The sequence below is a fragment of the Pagrus major genome, chromosome 14, assembly GCF_040436345.1.
Source record: "Pagrus major chromosome 14, Pma_NU_1.0".
NCBI classification, from domain to species: Eukaryota; Metazoa; Chordata; class Actinopteri; order Spariformes; family Sparidae; genus Pagrus; species Pagrus major.
The window spans coordinates 10045095-10067288 of NC_133228.1; the positions used below are offsets into that span (position 1 = coordinate 10045095).

A 22194-nucleotide genomic window follows, 5' to 3' on the forward strand; every position below is an offset into this window, starting at 1 on the left:
TACAACTTGCAGGAGATTGTGTGTCAAACTACTACAAACTTGGGCCAAACCAATTTGGATTTTGGGCCAAACCAAATCCAAATAAATCATTTTTAGAACCATTTTTAGGGGGTGGGGGGCACCGTATGTGTGGGGGGACTTTGACTGTGACCTCAGTATTTCTGGCTACGGCCCTGATCACTGCAAACCTGTTAAGAAATATTAAAGAATCTGCATTTAAAACTAATGACAAATGATATTGTTGAGGCGTTTTCATACAAGGCTTTAAGCAATTGAACATATGCTTGAATAGAGGAGATATACTGCACCGCAATATGTAAATAATAACACTACAGTAATATTTGGGTTTCATTTACAGTCACGCTTAATGACGTTAAGATGGTCCATTGTTTACCCACCTGTTCTGTAGCTGATCACTACGTGACAGTGGCTGCCACAGGGCGGTGGTAAGGAGAGGTGTTTCCGCTCATGACGTCCTGTCTCCGGAGCACCGCTCACCGCCAGCGGCCCCTTTAAGAAAGCAGCGCCGAACACTGACGAAACCTCCTCGGCCGCGCTCCCCCCGCTCCCCCGCTCCCCTCTGCGAAATCAACAAGAGACGAGGAGGACAAGCTAGTATCTGCGAGCTCCGGGGCCAACAACGGCGCTGGTCAGGGCAGCTCTCCCCAAAACAGGAGGGACGCAACTGGTATTTTTCTCTCTCTCCGTCTCTGTCGGTGTCTGCCCGTGTAACCGCTCAACACTCAGCGGGAGACGACATTTCGCTGCTCGGTGCACTGAAACAAGCGGATACTGTCGGGATGGATGGACCGAGTGAGCTGTCTTCGCCGTGAGACTGGCGCTAATTTGGACGTCCTGAGCAGCAGGTGTACTGACGGATAAAGCGGACTAAAGGCAAATCTCAGTGTTCATGAAACTTTGCTACGATTTACGTGCTGGGTGAGGACACTTGTCTTTTCTCTTTTATATCCTTCTTTTGTTTGAAAATTAAGGGTATTGTTTCGTGCCAACCGCCTGTGACACTGTCTGCGTTCGCTGTCAGCCGAAATGCGAATTATTTTTGGTGTCTTCTAATGTGACAGATTAAAAAACATGTCCGACCATTTGGGGGTTTTATTGAAACCGTTATCTCGAGGCCTAACGTCAAACTCCAGCTTTTTAATTCAGTCCTTGACACGTTTTCTGTAAAAAGGACACATTTACATTCAACAGTGCGGTCTGGGCTCAGCTAGCGTCAAACTGCTGCCGTTCAATGGAGTCGTGAACATGAAAAGTCTCAACGGTCGCCTGCTGTCAGTGCACTGCTTCATTAAAATAGCGGTCATCGCTGCTTTTTAAAGGACAGTTTCGGGGTTTTTTTCTGTGTGTTTTACCCCCAGTCACACCTCATTACATAACACCGTGTATTGATATAGCCTAGCTACTTTGTGTTCATATTTTTTTTAATGTATTTTGAGCAGTCGTTGACTCAGGGGGCTCCATCCATTCATGTTCGTGCGGTCTGAGAATGAACTCGCAGGCTTGAAACTGGAACTGAAATCCATTACAAGCACTGATAGGTAGAGCTTGTTTTAAAGGTGCGCTATGTAGTTTTGAGGACGACATTTTAATCTCAAGATTGATACATCTACGCCTTTACAAACAAACTCTTTGTTTTCCTGACTGAATAAACAAACTGACCTTAAAGGACAACACAATTCCATACTGTTCAACTTTGTTTATAAGTGGCGGACCCTGCCACCTTTCTAGCTTCAAACAGTGTTCTGGCGATCTTATTTTCCCCTTTGAACAGCTTGTTTATTCAGTTATGGAAAAGATAAATAATTCTGAGTTTGTATTTTTTATCTCATCACTATTCTGACTTTGAATTTCTTCTCCAAAACTACATAGTGCCCCTTTAAGTTTTGTCAAAGTTACTAACCCACTTTACTTGTTGGTGCACAATGATTTGAGAGGAGCCAGGGTGCTGTCAAACCAGGATTAATTTCCCATTCATATCAGTGGGTAAGTGGAGACAAGCATTTGTTTCCTGCCCTGCAGGGATCCCGCCTGGTTCCTCTCCCACGAAGTTCATATTTGGTTCCTCTTTGACCTGACTCAACTTTGCCCATCCAATTTGAGAAAGAGGGCAGATTGACCAGTTATTCAGGCCAATATTGATCGTTTGTATCATGGTTTATATAACTGCGTGGTGAAATAATAGCAGCAGAGTAGGAGGAATGATGTGTTGAAGGCACTGAGGGCAAGGGCAGGGGTTGGAGGCTAACAACAACAAACTATTTTCATATGGTCTCCTGTAGCTCATGCCTAATTTTCCTCCCAGCGTGTGAGTAAATGTCACCTCGCCAACTGTGGTCTCACTGTGCTCTAAAGCAGGAGGCCACTGATATGATATTATCCTTCTCAAAACACTCATGATTGTTAATATCAGTTAACTCCTCTCAATCCAGCGTCAAGTGCACCACGGAGGCATGCTTTAATGTCGGTCATTGTTATTGTCGTCACAAGATAATTGCAAGTTGAAGCGTTGTGATTTGTGTGTTTGACATTTTTAAAAGAGAGCCCTTGGAAATTGGTTACGTTTTGTTGTCTGTGCCTCAGAACAACGGTGAAATGCGGGTAACAAGAGAAGAGGGACAAATTATTATTTTATTACTATATTATTTTTTTGTATTGATTTACATATCACTGGTGGTAATAACAACATAAATGCCACCGTGCACATGACTTATCATGTCGAAAATACAAGCTGACTTGTATCATTCAAAATGACGTGCACATGATGTTTGGCTTGAAAAACATATGCCATAATAACTGACTTTTATTTTTGTTCAGTCAACTACACGTTGCCGGGAGGGTTGCATTAGTTGGCTGGATAAAAGCTTGAACATTCTTCCTTTTCCTGGCATGTCTTCCTTATTCTTGTCTCCAAATTTGGTGACTGGGACTCTGCTGAGACCCTTGTTTGGCCTTCAATCTCAAACTTACTACAAAGAACGTGTCTAATGTCTAAAGTTCATCATATCTCCACTATCCTCCCTTCCTCCCGCTCCATCCCCGGGGATGACTACAAATGAAAATGGGAGGCTTGATGAAAACATTTACAATAACAATGTTTATCCTGATTGAGACTGTGGTTCAACTTAATGAGAATGTGGTTATTCAGTAGCTGCTTCTTTTACAGCATTATTGTTTAGTCCTCTTATACCATTCTTACTAGTGTTGTTGTCACAGTACTAAAATTTCTAAAGGAAATCTGAAAAATTAACGCAACAATGAGGCATAGACAGAGTTTTATTAAAAGATAAATATAGGGCTGGGCAATTTAAATATATTATCATTATCGAGATATGAGTACATATAGCGTCTAATTTTTTGGATATCGTTTTCATTTATTTTCTGAACTTACCAGACTGTTCTTCTTGTTCTAATACTTGTCTTTACCCACTTAGTTACTATATCCACATTACTGACGATGATTTATCAAAAAACTCTTCTTCTTGTGAGAGAACCCAATAGTCATCCCTACAATATTGTCACATCAGAGAGGGTATTTGGTTAAAAATATTGTAATTTCCGATTCTGTCTCTCAGTCCCAGCATTAATGAAGTGTTTTTATGGAGATTTAAGAACATCAACACATGTATTGTGTATCTAGAGATAGCTTTAAAATACTGTAATATAATTTTCAGGCCATATATGTCAACTCGTGGTAAGACAATAAAAAGAGTGAGAAAGTCAACACAAGTCATAGCGTCCTTCTTGAAGAGGGGTGAATATTTGCGTATCCATCTGGATGTCATGTTTCCTTCACTGTCTGTCAGAGCTGGAGCAGAATACCTGTGACTTCTGCAGTGTCATTTCACCTTGGAATGAATGCTAATTGTACTCTTTTCCATATTGACAAAGGCCAGATGTTAGTGGTTGTTGGTGGGTTTTTTGTCTAGTTTGAAATGGGTATACGTTAGAATGGCACCTGCAACAGTTTGTTTCATTACACAAAGTTATTCAGCATGGCAGTAGCTTTCTCCTTAGCGTCTGTTGCCAGTCTCTCGGAAAGTGAGCTGAACAAAAGTTACAGCTACTCATTGGAACATTTAAGTAATTGCTGGCAGATGAGGTTTTTAAAGGTCACCTCTCTCCAGTGTCTTATAAAACCCTGCAGAAGTTGAGATTAGCTCTACAGGTGAGTCTCTTGCTGCACTGAACCTTGTCTCTACAGAAACCAAGCACCGTGGATGATGATGACAGGATGGTCTTGCATGGTTTTATGCACACATTTGAGTTAGAGCACCTGTAGACAGGAAACGAGGTTTGTATCAGTCACAAAAGCGGAAACATGACACTGTGGCATTTCCAGCTAATGAGTGCTTATTGTCAAGCTTTCTGTTTTTCAGAAAACAAAATCTAACTGCCTAATGTCCCAGAAAATACACTTGCACAGAAAGTGGCCTACTTGTGTGAGTGCTCTAGCTGTGTTGTACTCAACAGTATGTGGTTGTTTCCACTGCCCCCCTTCCCTTTCACGCATGGTTGATAGGCAACGGCTATATGGGGGTAATTGTAGAAAGAACTACTCACATCTCACGTGGCTATACTGTGCCAGTATCCTCCTATGGATGTAGATAGCCGTGGGTGATAGTAAGGCCACCTGACTGGTTATCAAAGTAAGATGAGTGTGTTTGTGTACAGCTGAGAACACAAAGGTTTATAAGTGTACACTAAAGGCTATACATAAAAGAATGTGATGACTGTAATGGCACTCGTAAAAAATGCATCATGGTTACCAACAAGGATGGATATCTGAAAACGTTGCATGCTATATTTTCAGTCTTGTAGTGTGATGAATACATAGGGCTGCTCTGCTAGAATGAGGATTTCTTTGCAAGTTGCTAAGACCTAGAGAAAAAGCAATCATTCAATTAATTGTCGAGTTGATGGACTAGAAGTAATACTATTTTTAAGCAAGATTTGCAAAAATACTTCTAAAATATGATTATTTTCTAGTTGTCTATGATAGTAAACTGAATATCTTTTGAGTTATGGGCTGTTGAGATCCAAGCAAGGGGCCATGGAAACTTTTGATTAGGCTATTTGCTGATGTACTATTGACCAAAGGATTCATAGATTATTTTTGGAAAATAATTGCTTGATGAATAGATGATAACAAATCCCTAGTTGTGGCCAGCTGTTTAAACAAAATTATTTCACATCTTGTATGTTGAACATGATTGACCAAGATTGGACATTTTAAATGCCAATCTTGTATTACATATTATTGTACAAACGAGGGCTGCAGCCAACACATACTATATTTTATCAATCTTCCCATTATTTCTCAACTAACCAACTAATTGACTGGTCTATAAAACATCAGAAATCGGAGGGAAATGCTGTAATTTCCCTGTCCAAACCCAAACTGAAATAAAGTCATCCTCATTTTAGAAGCTTGAACCATCCTAACATAATGAACGACTGATTGATTATCAAAAATAGGTCCCGATTAAATTTTTGTTGATCTGTCAGTCATTTCAGTTGAAAAAAGAGAAACTCCATTTGCAGGGTTTGATGATTCCTTCACATGATTTTATTCTGTTACAAAAGTGAGAGATGCTGATGTAGACCAAAAGGCATTAGACTGCCTGTTAGCCATGAATGACCGTGATTGGCTCTTAGAGTGAATGTGACCTGTGTGACCAAGAGTAACCTCTAGCTACTACGGGTCATTAGCAGAAGATTACCCAGACAAGCCTGAGCATACACGCACACACAAACACACCATGTATTAGACTTGTATAGCCAATACACACAGGGCTTGTAAAGCTACTCACCCTTACCTAATATATGCAGAAAAAAACAAACACTATCCACCTGTGTGTGTCAGTTTGTTTTATGTGCATGTGTGTGTGCATATCTTTGCCGCTCTATTATGTTTGAGGACTGCAGCCTCTCCTGTTAGTCATGACTTCAGATTAGGTAAAGGTGGATGTAGTGTTTGTACATAACTAAGCAAATGTATTATGAGGCCTGTTTGTGTGTGTTCCCGGTAACATTCACATAGTGATCAGACCTTGAGCTAAGGCCCTGTACTCCTCCTCCTCCTCCTCCTGTCCTCTTTTCATCTTTTCATCCTCCTGTTTAAGATGGTGTTGTTGTAGAAACTGCCTCTGGACTGGAGGAACCAATCCTCAAAAAAAGGAAATAAATAAAGGAGAGGTTGTCTGACGAACACTGCAGTGAAAGGAGGCAAGGAATAGCATGGGAACATCTAATTTGCTCTCAAATACAAGCTTAGTTTAAACAAATGAAGGCTCCTTTTTCTTTTAGTTTTTTATTGTTTTGGCTGTATTTTATAGTAGTTAACCACAACTAGGTTGAGATGACCAGAGGCTCACAGAGCTGTAGCGTGATATACTTGCAGTATAAACTGGAATCAGGTGGTTATTGTGAGAACAGGTTTCATTGTGACAGCTGTCTCGACAAGAGGAGGGAAGTGTTTATTAAGCTGCCAATCACCATGTTTCCACTCGCCCCTCAGCGAGGAAAAATAAACCCACCAGTCACCTCTGTGTGTGCCACTTATAGGTACATATGTGGGTGGGTTGCCGACATGAGGAAATTAGATGTTTGTTTTAAGTTCATGCACAAAAACCGTAAGCTGCTTTAATGTCTATCTGTGGGTACATCTCAATCGTATTCCCTTCTACTAAAGACGTAAGAGAGATGCGAGGAAAGGAGTTAACATTTTTAGATAAAGCGAGGCGTCTTTTCCTTTCGGTCGTCATCTCAAGTGACGTCAGTTTGTGATGACTGCGTCAGAGTTGGATCATCTGTTAGTTGCTCAGCTCTGTTTGATAATTCAAATTTAGTATTTGCACAGATGAAGTGTGAATACTGTCCAGTTATTAACAAGGGCGAACTGCTACCACTACCAGCACTATTTGTTTTTATTTCATTATTTATGTGCTCCCACATGGCCAAACAGAATGTGAAATATTTGCGTGTGTGTGTTTGTTTCTCCTTTTAAACCATTTTGTTTTGTGTCTGCATTCATCGATGTTCTCCTTGTAACAATCCAGGATCTAAGCCCTTAATGTTTTAGGATAAAGGGAATTGTGTAAGTGAAGCATATTTAACATCAAAATACAGTTGCAGTCAAAGGTTTACATACAGTGATTAGACATGCATTGTATATAATGACAGTAATGGGTAAGACAATATACATACAACACAATATTTGGTCGTATATTACTTCACCTCAATCAGTTGGTATACATTAGCAAGTGTCCTGAAGACTTCTGGATCTTTCACCACACTTCTTGGCAGAATTGATGGAGTTCCACCAAATTGGTTTTCATGCATGGACTTTTCAGGGCTGTCGGCACATTTCCAACAGGATTCAATAAGAAAAGGTTAATTTTAGCTTGATAAAGACATCCAAAACCCTCTTTTGATCTTTCTCTAGGGTCACTGTCCCATTGTAACACCCAGCATACCAAGTACCAACATTATCAGTTAGATCAGCGCTTTCTTAGATCTTACTGAGCATGTTTGACTTTCCCCCCATTATGTGGTTTGTGGCTCAGTCTAATGTGTGCAGTGAAAAAAATTCACAGAGGCAATAATTTCCTACTTCAGGGATCCTTTATTGATTTGTTTGGGAAGAGGGTTTACTCAGGCCAGATTTGAGAAGCTAAACTTTGTTACAAACTTTCTATCTTTTGTTGTTGGTGAATATGATTTGAATGTGCCTATTCTTAACCTACCAAAGGCCAGGATAAAGTCAAACTGCTGTTGTAAAATATCTAAATTCTTTCAACAGATCAAAAGGATCTTTATATCTTGCCCTAACAATGGCATAGCATTCAGTGCTGAAGAAAAAAACCCTTCAAATCGAATCAAATTCTGAATTTGAAGAATCGTGACACTGCTACTAATGAGTTTTTAGAAATGAGGTGAGTAAGCAAATTAGAGTAGAGGTAAACCCAGCAACGAGCCATACAGATTGTTAGTAAGCCAATGATTTATAGAAACGGAGAGCTCATCAGTCAGATAACCATACTTGTAATGTGACAGCCAGTCTTCCAGTCAAGCAGATTAAGTGGTCTCTGAGGATTACATCAATAAGAACCACACTTAATCACTGCCCACAGAAGTCAAAAAACAACACAGCCATGTTTACTACACAGTCTGTGGGTATGTGCTCAGTTGACGGACAGGGTGACGGATTATTGTGACAATTTTTTTGACACACAGCATTCGGTCGATTCAGAACGACCTCAGAGAGTAGTACTATGGACCAGAATCCCCTAGGAATCCCCTTGGACTGGGGATTCTTACTGTTCTTTCATTCAGTCGGCATGTCTCAATCTAAGAAAGGACTTAATGGAGTTGGTGGCTAAAATGTCAACACTATGGATGCAGTCAGATTTTAATAGGTCGGGGACATTTGTGGACAAATGGCAGCGAGGAGACTATCATCAGTGCTTACCTACAGATGCATTGCCATTACCAGTTAAGCACCTGTTGTGTCTCCCAGTGCGATGCTAATCATGATCTATTGCACATTTGTCCTGTAGTTGTCTCATATTGGCTCACTTTTGGTGAGCATTAATGAGGTCATTTATCCTGTCTGTATTTGTTTCTATCAGTGGGATTAATTTTACTGCAGCATCAGACTGCTGCTGCTGCTGAATGCTGAGAAAACGCTGCAGTAGCCTGACTCCTGTGACTCTGTGTATGATGACACATCCAGCCCCCTTGTCTATCTGTCATCATTATATCTCGGCCCCTGATACCAAACATGACCATTAAGCCTTTCACAACCCTTTACAACCGCTGCCACTGTTCCCACTATGGAAATAACATCGGCAAATGGGGTCAGCAGATCTGCTGCTGTCAACTGTTTGCCAGAGGACTTAGAGGTTTTGGTTGTTAAAGCTTGTAACAGGGTTACTGGTTTCATCTATCTGTGTAGGCTGAGGGGAAGAGCAATGCACTAACCTTTATTAAGTGCTAACCTTGTCAGAGTTTGGTTGGAATTGCTATGGGCAGAAATGTGCAGGTTTTTGGCAACTTAAGATTGGGGTAAAAAGGGAGTTTGCAGTGCTTTATAGTACAAGCTTCAAGATGAATTTCAAAATAAGATAGCACTTATAGTGACTAGTGTGATGCCATCATTTTTGATCTCGTGCTGTCATGTCCAAATTTAATGTCAGCAATACCTGCAAAACTAATGACGTTCCCATCAGCAACTCTGGTTGTTGTCGGTTTGTGACCTTTTGAACAAACGGAAATACCACTGCCCTTTTTCTCTTTGTTCTCTGGTCATGTAGTACCAATTTAAAAAAACACAATTTTTGTGTCTATCTACTGCAGAGAAAACCCAGTTTTATGCAAGGGCCATCTCTCCAGAGGTGAAATACTGAAAGACTAGCATAGTCCTGTTTGAATTTAATACCCACAGAAGTATCTTGGGGCTTATGACAAGGGAGATTGTATGTTTTGTTGTTGGCAATTTTAATCCAAAGTTATGGGTCCTGGAGACCTGGACCCTCTTCAATTGCTCAAAAACTTTTATCAGCTTGCTACAACATGCATTACAGTACAATGCTCTATATCTGGATTTTGTCACCTTCATCAAATGTGAAAGTCCAACTTGGCGAAGGGAAGGAATGTCAATAATTTTCTGTTTATCAGGTTTCAATAATTTCAGAAGAAAAGAAAAAAATATTTAAAGGAAGTTATTTTCCAAACAGCCATACTAACAATAATCTCTGTGTTTTGTGTCTCCACAGGGTTGCCGTCCGCCATGTTAAGGTAAAGCCCAGGTGCGCGGTGTTGACCATGCTAAAGCGCCTGGACAAGATCCGCTTCCGAGGCCCCAGGACGAGAGACGACTTTCCGGATCTGGCCGAGTCGCCACCCGCCTCCGACAACGAATGTAGCGACGACATGCAGCTGAAGCCCAGAGGCACAGAGGACCTCCTGAGAGACCCTGTGAGTGCTCACCATGCATATACAGTAAATGGATATGTGTTTATCTGTGTGTTTGAGGTGGATTATGGCCACATTTTCAGTTGATCCCATTTTATAGAGGAAGCAGAACGTGATTTTTTTTCACTTTGTGTTGCTTCTTTTGCTTTTTGTTCCCTTTTTTTCTTTCTCTTTGCCTGGATTATGTCATTCTCCTTTTTCTTTCTGTTTCTCTTAATGTCAGTCTCCCTCTTAATATCCCTGTCTCTGTATGTATCATCTTTATCTCACTGAATAAACGGTTATCTTGTTTTTGCCTTATACGCATTCAGCCTTGACTGGCTAGGAGGTACACACATGGCAACGTTTTTTCAATGTACTCATGAATTATTCTGTCTGAAAAGGATGCTCTGACCTCAGTGTAACACATAAAACAGAAGGCGGGAGATGTGCAGTAGCTAGCTGCTGTTGCGCCTTTCTGATGTGCACTAAAAATGACGCTGTGTTGTTTTATTTAATCCCACTTGTTTTCAGTTATACTCTGTAGAGAAAAGGAAAGCGATGGAGGATGGGGTTGTCATGACAAGAAAAATGGCGGAAATGGCAGAGATAAAAGTTTTCAGATGGAGGGCATAGAATCGAGATGGCAATCAGCAGCAGACAAGAACCGGAATGGTGAAAGCAGTGGTGAGATGAACAGATATTGGATAGCAGGAAGGAATGAAAAATAGAAGAAGAGAAAAGATTAAAGCAATAAAGGAGGCTGGAGGACAGGAATTTAGCCTCTGATTATTAGACTCTGAGATGTCTAGAGCAGAGGAGATGACAGGCTGAAGATAACTCACCAGATCATGTTTTCTGATGTTTCTTCCTCCCACGCTAGATTGTGTTCATATTTCATGAAATCTGCAGCTCTCTGTCATTCCTCGTCGCTGACTAAAACACCAGTATTGCCGTCATCGTCACGCTCATGAATTGGTAGAAAGATACCCAGCTTATAAAGACAGGATTAGTCACTTGATTGTATCATTTCCTGAATGAAGGCCCCAGGGATCTCTGTCCTTGTTTCATTTTCTCTTTTTGTCTCTACTCAAATAGAGAGCCGATATGACATCCCATTGAAAGCTGCACAAGGCCCGGTGGTGAATGAGTGGTACTCAGAGACAAAATACATCATTAGATCATAACAGGCCTCGAGAGCAAAACAATATTCAATTGTGGCTGATTTTTATCAATTCTGGAGCAAATTTCTTTTAAATGATCTACTCAATATGGTCCCTTGTTAGTGCGTCCAACATGTGTCTATATTTCTAAGTATGCACTTGTGCCCTCCTGTGTGCACAAGTATGTCTGTGAGCTGGTGTTTGCATGTCTGTATGTGCATTGGTGTTTGCCTGTGTGAACACAAGCCCACTGGGAAGGCATCGCCCACATCACGGCACTGATGAGTCACACTCCAAAGCCCCAAAATAGACCATGCTAGATCTTATTCCTGCTGGGACACACGCACGACACACACACACACACACACACACACACACACACACACACACACACACAAACATATATACACTCATATGTGAAGCATGCACTTTCTCCCACAGAACTATTTAATATCTGCTAGGTGGAAATCTCATCATCCCTGCTTATTGCCCTTCATAGATCCCTGCTGGCAAGCTGCAGCCCACCCAGACTGCAATGATATGTCTCCACTCTCCAGGATCAGATCACATGACCTGGGTCTAAACCTCACCTTCATTACCTCATCTGTTAAAGAAGGACAGAGTCTGCCCTCTGACTGCAGCACACATGCACTGAGACTTTTTGACAAACTAGCCTGTGTCATCCATATTAAATAGGTAAAATGTCACCAAGCAGATGGTGTTCAGTCATTGCACAGATGACTGCATACGACCTCACCGGCCTCTCCCGACGTTTCCTGCTGGCTCAGGTGGCTTTCTTCACTGCGTTTGTCATACTTAGTGTCATCGTGTCATTAATCGAAAGCACATTGAGATGGGTAAGATGATGCGGTGCGAACCAAGACAATGCACCAAGTAATGCAAAATGATATTTTACTGAAATAATAATCATATGTAAGTCCTGTTGTGCATGTGTAGAATCAGAAAACCCTATGTTAAGGCAACATTATGTAGAAATTGGCATTTTGTGTGATTTGGCGCCCACCAGACTGCAACACCACTGTCATAAATACAAATCCCAGGTCTGCAACAATTTGTCAGACATAATGTAGGTGCTGACTACAAACAAAACTCATTACATCATTATGTGTTGAAAACATGTATGTTGAAGTAAACATGTATGTAACGCTGTGATCCTACCCTCACTGAAATTATATAGTGCAGAAACAAGTAAAATGGGGGGCGGTGGGGCTGTGGAAAAATAAAAAATGATAGAAAAGTTACGTACTGTTGCTTTAAAAATAAATCCTCACTTCAAAACTTAATGCTAATTTTACAAGCCTCATTGGTTTTATTGAAATCATTATATATAATGAAAATTCTTACCAAAACTTGTGTGACTAAACTTTCATAGACAGATTTCTTTTGCTGTATATGTATACATTATGATTAAATGCATTTGCTTTTCAAATAAAAGGCCCCTTAAAGTCACACCGCCAGATATCTGAAATAATATAATCCACTTAACCAAATATCAGTGCTTAAAGCTCTCCAGCATGTCACTCCATGCTGTATTATCACTGGGTCATGAGTACTTGAGCCTGTCATCATATCTTTAGGATTTAGAATCAAGTCTCTTTATCTTTTTCAGTTTCATAGTCGGGGTTAAAGATCAGTTCCATAATGGCAGACAAATACTAAAACAGTTCACCACTGTAATCACTTTGGATTATGATTCTGAACAGTAATCTCCATTGAAATGCAGACTCAAGTCGTGCCCGCAGTCTTTCTTTTTTAGGGTTTTGACGTAGTAGTCGTTCCAGAATACATATGAAAAAAAAAAGTGGGTTTAAATCTACCAGCTTACTGTATGAAGAGCTGTGGATTGCACCTTTACACAGGATTGTGGTTTTCTTTACCGAGAAGCCTGCTACTTAAATCACTGCGGTGGTACAGGTTTTATTGTTCTTGTTGTGTGGTGGAAGTCGAGGTCTGATGTGCGCATACCTCTCTTTTTTGTTATGCACATTTTTACAAGTCAGGAAATCACAGGTTTACAGGAAATCAGGTTGGGTAGGGAGGAGAGTGTTTGGTTTCAGTGGAAAAAGTAAGTGAAAGTAGAACAGGCAGCTCAGGTAATATGAGGTCTGGCAAGTAGAGTATAACCCCATTATCTGTTCTATTGCCAGCGTTTTCTCCCATTAATAGAGGATTAATCATAACCCCTGCTTCTTCATCTTAGATTTGTTTTCTTGATGAAACTGTTGATGATTTGACAATAATAAAGCATAATATGCTTCTTTTTGAATCAATAGTCATGTTCTGTTTGTCTGGATGGTTTTACAGCAACACATTTCTAAAAGAAAATATCAGTGTCCATTGTGTAAAACCCTTTTCTGTTAATTATTGGACACGGCTGATCAAAAAGTGCAAACACCAGCCTGCTCGACCGACAATCTGCCAAACATGGAGAAGGTCTCTTGTGTTATGTGTGTTTATGAGCATAACAAGGCCTTGAAATCACACCTTCTGTATTTCCCATCCCACTGTGAGACTCCCCATGAGAAAGCTGCAGGCTTAAAAAGCACAGGCATTATCACTACATGGGGAAAAAAAAAACAAGTATGCAAAAAGCATTTGAGATCCCTGGAGCTACTCTCCAGGATAAACCAGACAATTCTGTGTCAGTTCTGTACTGAGGCAGCCATACAGCCTGTGGACAATGTCCCTGAAGAGGCTGAGCATAGAGAGACGAAGAGTGAGAAAAGGATCAAGTGAGAGGTATAGCAGATAACTGAGGAATGTGAGCAGCAGGTTAGGGAGATGAGACAGAATACATCTCTAAACAAGAGGCAAAGAAAGGGGTGGCATTGATATCTTCACTATCTTCATACAGAAAGGCAGCAATCTCAATCCTCGCTCAGAGCCTCTCCATGTCAGCCCCCGGCCAGGCTGTCTTGACATGTGCCGGAGCTCACTTAGTCAATTGAGTGCTGGATTCAATTGAATTTCATGTCATATTATGTATTTCCTCAATAATTAACTAGTTAGTTACTGGTAAATGGGTATTGGTTTTTCACAGGCAAAATTAACTGAAACTGACATCCCTCCTCACCAGTCATAATGTCCAGTGAAATCAATTTCCTTTAAGCACATTTTGAACTGTATAAAGGTGGAGTGAGTGATTGTAGAGAGAGACAGATTGTTGATTGTTGAATCTCATTCCGAGATCGTCAAATACAGACACTTTGGGTTGGTGATGAACTGCCTCGGCAGCCATCATGAATTGTTTTTCAGCTCAATAAACAGATAATATTTGACTGGAATTTTTCCGGGACATTGAAAGCTTCCAGGACACCAAATGTCTTGAAACAAAAACCTTGGGCTCACCCAGACAAAACAATCACTGTGTGATTATAATATCTCTCAATGAATATCTGGATGTTCTCTGGACATGTTGTCAGTATTAACAATTTGCATCTATTTTTTTGTTTTGTTTCTTTGTTTTGTTGTGGCTGATTGATTGCAGTTAACCTCAGTGCAGCTAAATTACAGAAAAATAACAGAGTTGTGGATTGTGGCTCATTTGCAATTTAAAGTGTGAAAAAAATTGTGGGATGCTGTGTTTGAAGCATGAATATAAAACAGAATGATACATTTGCAAACAAACTGTTACTGACAACAGCTTTATGAAGCATTCTCAAGCCCACGTAGTAATATCCTTTTATAGGGTCATGTAGTTCAGAAAGTGGCAAACCTCGCCCCATCCTTGCTAAGGAACAACTGAGCCTTTCAAGGACGTCCCTTTTCACACCCAATCATGATACAATCAACTGTCACCAATGAACCTGTTTACCTAGCAGGTGTTTTTGAGCATTCAACAAGTTTCCCAGTCTTTTGTTGTCCCTGTCCCAACTTGTTTGAAACGTGGTGCTGGCATTAAATTCAGAATAAGTATATGTTTACAAAAATCAATGTTAAATAGGGTGAAACATTACATATACTGTCAATAAGGATTGGCAAATTATCACATTCTGTTTAATTTATGTTTTACATGGTGTCTTTGGAATCAGGTTGTAGATTCATAATACAATATGCTGCAGAAAATATGTATCTGTTCACCTCTGAAGATGAGCTACATTTAGAATCAGTTATGCTCACTGACCTTATGTGCACCGTTAGCAGAACCAACACTTAAATGATTGAAAGGCTAAGAGTGGGTGTGAAGCAAAGTACAGTAGCTCTATATCACAATATTGATGCTGTATGAACTCCACGAGATGTTGTTTTGCATTTGTTTGCATACATGTTGTGGTCATATCTCCTCAGTTTTTTTTTCTTCTGTAATGATGATAATAATGTTCAAAACATGGAAATGATGATGGATTTTAACTGCAGGATACAGTGAGATTTCTCTGCTCACTACAGCCACAGTCATGACAGAGGGAGAGGGGGAACACAGTAATTAATCAGCCGATAATCATCCGGGGTGACGTCAGGGCTTGACCTACTTTCGATAACCAGGAGGTTGAGACTGACAGTTGACGATTGCATTACACAACATGAAGGTGTGCTCATGTTACATCCCGTCCTTAGACCAAACCACGTAGCAATTCGACTTATGAAAAATAACAAACGGCTGAAAAAATCCAAACCCAAGAGCGTTGTGTGGCTGAGCGCTCGCAATGCAGCAGAACTTCTTTTCACTCCCACCATTCGCTCCTTTCATCTCCTCCGTGTCCTCCTCGTCTTTCTGCCTCTCCCACTTCTTTCTCTTTCATCCTCTTGCCTCCATTTAATTCTCACACACTCCTTCTCCCGTTTGTTTTCTTTTGAAGTGCTTCTTTTTCAGGGACACCCTCTCTATCTCCGTGTCTCTATTCTCCCCACCCGCCTATCTTGTCAGGCTTTGGGCTCTCTCCCAAAGCATGGTTTTTTCAGGTCAATGTCAGTTCTTTGCTATCTTTTTTTCCCCCTCTCCCTCCTTCTCTCTCTTTCTTCCTCTCTCTGTGTCTCACGTTCGCGCTTTTGCAGAGAGCACTTCAGCTAAAGACATTGCGGTGTGTCTACGCAGGCACACACAAACCATGCTGGGTGCTGTCGGGGAGAAGCTGCTGCAATGTGTGTGTGTCAGAGTCTTTTAAAGGACCCTCGCTGTAGTCGAGCAGCGATGCAGTGCTCATCACCCGCTAGCACAGACATTTTTCCTCTCCTCTCTCTGCTTCCTTTTTTTTATCCCTCCGCCACCCACTCACCTCTTTCTACCTCACAGTTTGTCCCTCGTTTCTGTCCTCTTTCACACAGTCGGCAACCCTCAATCGTTGTCATTCATGCTGTCCACCTACACACATGTTGTGTTGCTAGTTGTGTGTGTCAGGGTTAAAGCCCTTAGTCAGAGGCGTGTGAGTCATCAGTGTTGCTGTAGTCTGAAGAAGGGGATTCTCCTCTTTTTTGCCTTCCTCCTCCTATCTCGCTCCAGCTGGACTTAAACCTGAGAGGAAACGTTAGCGTGAGTCATGGTGCCATGCTAATCTGTGTGTATGTTTTTGATCATGTGGGATTTCCATGCTTGTTCTCTCTCGTATGCATTCTGTTGTCACGTAATTCTAAATTCAAACATGTCTCTCTTTTTCTTTCCTGTGTTTGTGAATGGAAATGTTTATGTCGGTGTGTGTGTATGGACCTTGTTTGTACATTGGTGTGCATGAATGCGTGTGTGCGTGCACAGGCGGGTTCGGGGTCTCCCACCATGGCTGCGGCCATCCAGGACTTCCAGAGGTCGGAGTCAGACCGACTCAATGAAGTCAAAGGTCACCTGGAAATTGCCTTATTGGAGAAACATTTCCTACGTGAGTATATACACCAGATAACACCAGTCCTGGAGCAGTTCACAGTTTCAGACACAACAGAGACATCAGTAATTGGGTGTGGAGACCAAATGTTTGCTGGCGGGTCTTTGGTTAATTTTGTGCCTCTCAAAGAGAAAAGTTATCACAAGTCTAATTTTTTCTGGTTTTGGTTTCCCAAAAGCTGTCTCTATAATTCAGTTAGAGATTTTCTACATGACCCAGAATCCCTGAACTTGTGGCATTCAGCTCGTGGTTTTATAGCATGTGTGGGTAGTGAGATTGTTTGCAGAACCAACAGCGAGGAAGTAACGCTGAGGAAAAAGTGAGAGTTCAGTGACTTGCAGTGGTGACTTTGTGTTGTGGAGATACTGCCGTTTTCTACAATGTCTTGTCTGCAGTAGCTTCTGATTGCAAACCAAATGGTGAATGTAGCAGGAAGCCTCCGCTATTTGATGAGACAGTGTGGTTAAACTCAATGGTAGCTGAAATGAAAATCTGTCCTTGACACGCAATACTGGCACTTAGTCATGTCTCATTTCCTGAGAAGAAAACATTTATTGTAACACTTCATAAAAGTTGTCTTTAGGAGGGATACACATACAACTTTTGCTGGTATCTACCTCTTGTCCCTACTGAGATTGAATGCATTTACTGTGAGTGTTGTGATGTGCTGTAACCTGTAATCTCTTATGATAAATCTTAATGTGCGTGTTAACTCTAGATTATAAGCATCCTGTGTTATCCGTCTGCTTTGTGGTTTGAGTCTTGCAGGACGTGGGTTTTATGCCTTGCTCTTGGTTGCTGTGTGCAGCTTCAAACAGACTGGCAGCCCAACATAACCCCAATACATTATGCTTACTACATAAAGCAGTAATTTGTTGCCCAACTCAACTTAAAAGCCATGATAGTACCCAGTTGTATCTGGAAGCCGTTTCTGGTTCCACTGCTTGCTAGAATGCTATACAAGAGTTCTACCTTTCTTGCTAAAAAGAAACTTTTCTGTATTTTCACAGAAGGAAGTCAGGTGAAAATGATGAAGCCAAACAGTTTAAACAAGTTTAATGGACTTCAGATAACCATGCAATCGGATATTTAGAATTGGCGATAACAAGGTTAACATCTCGTTCTGCTAACTGTATGTTAGCAACCCTGAAATTGCTGGAAGCATAATGGGAAGAAAGCAGCTGCTGAGCTAATTTTAATCAATTTACCATGCTATACAGAGAGGCCCACTGAGGTGAAGCATCCATAAAGCAGCGGTGCGTCCTCAATTACCCTCTCTATATTTATTTATTACAGTCATCTGTTGTTTGCACCATGCATATCATTGTAATCTACAGTAGAATATCTACAGAGATCCAACAAGAAGTGATATATGAAAAACATGTATCTAGGAAGCCAGTGTCAATATAGTTTTTTGCTCTAAATTACATTAAATTAATGCTATAATCATTTTTTTATACAGTGGGTCAATGACTTATGTAAAGAAAAGGGACAAACCCACTAAAATTATCACCTGACTGCAGTCCCCGTGCAGTTTTACAGGTTTTACAGCCCACAACTTTACTGTTTTTGTTCACTCTCACCGCTCCCAGCAGTTTCTAGCAAAAAAGACCTTAAATATGACCGTAACAGTGAAGCCACCATTTTATGTACGTATGGTTACACCTGCTTTTGCTCTCTATTCATGAAAAAACGGACCTGAATCATGACTCCCGCTCATAGTACAGCATCCACTATTGAAACCCTAGAGGGTGAGAAAGAAATAGTTATTCTTTGCTCTTCATATTGCAGTTTTGAGTTATGAATTTACTGTTTGTCTGTCAACTGAAGTCCCAAACAACTAAGGCTAGGGGAGGAATAAATGGATGGTGCGGAGGCAGGGAAAAAGAGGGGAGGGAGGCAGGCAGGCTGATCATTGACACAAAACAAAAAATAAAAAACAAACAAACTGCATGATGCTTATCCCGAGTCCACCCACACAGCTCACACAGCTCACTCAGCTCATTTACAAGCTTGTCTAACCTGGTATCCAGTGAAGGGTACTGGTTGTCCTGTACTGTGCAGCACGTTGACAGTCCCAGTGTGTAATGGACTGTGAAGATTTCCCCCCCCCCCTTCACTTTCGACTGTGTGTCTAATAGAGAAAGGGTGAGAGACAGGGAGAGAGAGGGTGAAAGAGAATACCTCAGGCAATGTCCTCTCTCACAATGCCTGTGCCTGAGCTAAAAAGGGCTGGAATCATTGTTGCAACGTCAGGGTGCTAACTAGATGAGCTCTCCCTTCATGGAGCTTTCTTCCTTCCCGTTTGCCCTTTCCTTACTTCCTCCTTTTTTTCTCTCCACCTCCTGTTCTTTAAAAAAAATAAATCCATCATTGCCTTTTTCTCTGCATCCCGCTGAGCTGCTCTTTCACAGTCTGCCTGCCATTCCCCGCTCTTCTTCTCTGGATCAGTCTCGGCTGTCTCCTTGCTCGTTTTTCCCCTTCTGTTGCTTTTGATTTCCCTTTCTGTGTTCTTTAATTCAGACACTGTCAGATCTCAGAAGAATCTCAGAACATCATACTACTAACATGTGTGCTTGAAAATAAACACTCAACCAGGGGAAACAGCTGTAAGAGTTAACATGAGCTCAAAGAGTAAAGAACAGAAATGTAATCAGTGCTCTACCTAAGATGGCAGCCATTTGGCATTTTGTAAGGGGACCCCGAAGGCGAGGAACCTTTCTACATGTTGCCTTCTGCTGATGATTGGTAAAGGGTAGTAGTACCTCTGGGTATTGGTGTTGTTTTCTCGAAAACAACCTCAAGTCAAGTGTATTCCCTCTGCTTCCTTGCAGCTGCCCGCTGCTTCTCCCTTCCCCTCACACTCTCTGGTTATCCATTTCTCTCATGCCTGCCAATCTCTCGTCCTATCCCTGGCCGATGTAATCGTACTTCGGGGAACACTGAAGCGTGACAATCCATTAGCACCTAATGGAGCCCTGAGCTCTCTGCCCTGCACTCTAGTTATTGTGTATTCTATTTCTACTATTTTCCTTTGCACTCTATTCTGCTTCCCTGTGCTTTATGTTTTAATCGTACAATAAATAATAGACTGCTGATAAAGCTGTGGCATTCCTTGTATAATATAGCCTGTTATAGAAAGACCTATATGAGTGTGCATTCATTATATTCTCAGTAATGTGTTGAGAACAGATAAATATAGACTTGTGTATATGCTCATGTACAGTTTGTTGGTACTTATAGCTAATGGGATTAGTGGGCTGAAACAAAAGGTTACTTGTAGCGAGACGTTATGGGTTTATGTCTTGTGTAATGGCTTTTCTAGAGCATAGGTAATATAGGCAACAACATACTGTCAGAAGACGGCCCTGATTTGCATTTCTACTCTTTAAGATTTCAGTTCAGGTTAATTTGGCGACACCTGTGGTTACTGGTGGTAACAGCAGCTGCATGAATTCTGAGAGCAGCAAACACTCCTTGTTATTTTGTCAGAAATACAACAGAACATTATTTCCTGCTATATTTAAAGCTGGTCAGCTGTCAAAAAAATGAAAATCACTATCGTGTGTATAGTTTTTTGTAGACATTTTTGATGAAGGGTCACAGAGCTAACTTCTGTAATGAATAACCTGCGTTTCCTGTGACTGCTTCACAATAAAAGCCACCCTATGTTGTGCCAATTATGTGAAGCAGCAGCAGTAGGAAATACTGTTTTCTCTTAACAAATGTTTCTATTAACAGTAGCTTGACACAACTCCAACACAGCTGTAGGTGAGTTAACAGTTAACAGTGGAGATGACAGAATTACAAATAGTAATGCTGAGTTAGCTGCATGCATCCTGTCTTGTGAATCTCTATCTAGGTAAACAAGTGGAATTCAGAGTGGGAATGGCAGACCCCATCACTAACAATGAAACCTATTACACAGACAAGTATTTACTGAATATAGAGATGGGACAATTATGGATTTGATTGCAGATAGCAATAAAAAAAACACTCACAATAAGTAAACCGTGGTTAATTTTATTGGGATAATCATGAATCGAGATAATTGTGAATATCCTCACATTAAATGGTCTAGCTCGCTGGCATCCTATATTGGTTTCCTGACTTATCTTGATCTTGAAGTCTGTTGCCATGGCTGAAGGCACAGCTTGCACATTGTATCCCCACAAAAACAAGTTAAATGCGTGTAAATACTTCGGATTCCAAACTATAGAATGACCGAATGAGATTACCACCATTTATTAATCATTTATTGGTGCAAGAAGACTTTATGATTTATGACTACTTATTAAGATTCTTTGATTGTTTGTTTTTCACCTAAAAAGTGATGCAATAAAATATATTTGTTTCTTAACTAAATGTATGGCTTAAGCAAAACAAGCTATCACTTCAGATGGTAAAGACTTCATCTTTAGATTTGGTAAATTGTGACGTATATGACTGAGACTGAACAATTAATAGAAAAATAGATTAATCAATCATAAACGTAATGATTTGCAGCCTAAATCAATGACGGTTTTCAAATAGGACAATTTCATCATTGAAAGGTCACCAGCCAGCAAATCTTGCTTGTTCATTTCAAGTCGCTCTAGATGAGACTCTAGATCTCAGAACCTAAAATATGAATGAGTTCCACTTTCTGCGCTGCTTTACTTTTTAACTCTTCTCATCTCCCTAATTTCAGTTTACAGTTCACAGTTTCCCAGTTTACAGTGTAGTTTTTTTCAGTGAGAAGATAATAAATGTTAACTGAGACACATCAGGAGGTTTGTGCTGGTTTTGTGCTTATTCCTCTAATGGTGCATCAGCGTTAACCCAAGAAATTATTTGGGCTTCTTGGATTTCTTTCACAGTCAGAGTGAACAGAGTGTAGGCGTATTCTGTCCCTCTTTCTCTCTCTCACGCTGACGTCTTTCTCACTGCTGCCTAAAATAAAGCCGGGGGCCCACGCTGTACGCCAAAACAAACACACTGCTTAAGTATATTGTCTCCTGCATTCACAGGAGGCATGAGTTTCCATTCCAGATGGTGTGTTTGTGTGTGTATCTCCCCAGCCTTTTCCCTTTGCATTTGTTGTGATTGGCCAGTGCTATTCTGAGGGCACTTAATTGGTTAATTTGTAACCAAGTTTCCGGACGTGAGATCACATAGACGGAGGCTAACACGCGCACGCAGCAGAGGTCTGATGACCTTCTGCTGCATTACGCTTGTGTTTCCGT

General features: G+C 40.9%; 1 protein-coding gene across 1 annotated transcript in view; it reads left to right on the top strand.

The window, feature by feature from the left end:
* The first annotated feature begins 588 nt into the window (after positions 1–588).
* gramd4a (GRAM domain containing 4a) overlaps positions 589–22194 on the top strand; it is a 50758-nt gene continuing 29152 nt past the window's right edge. The window contains exons 1-3 of the mRNA XM_073480512.1: positions 589–939; positions 9798–9999; positions 16846–16966. Coding sequence (XP_073336613.1) covers positions 911–939; positions 9798–9999; positions 16846–16966 — 352 coding nt within the window. The 5' untranslated portion in view covers positions 589–910. The remainder of the gene's footprint in view (positions 940–9797; positions 10000–16845; positions 16967–22194) is intronic.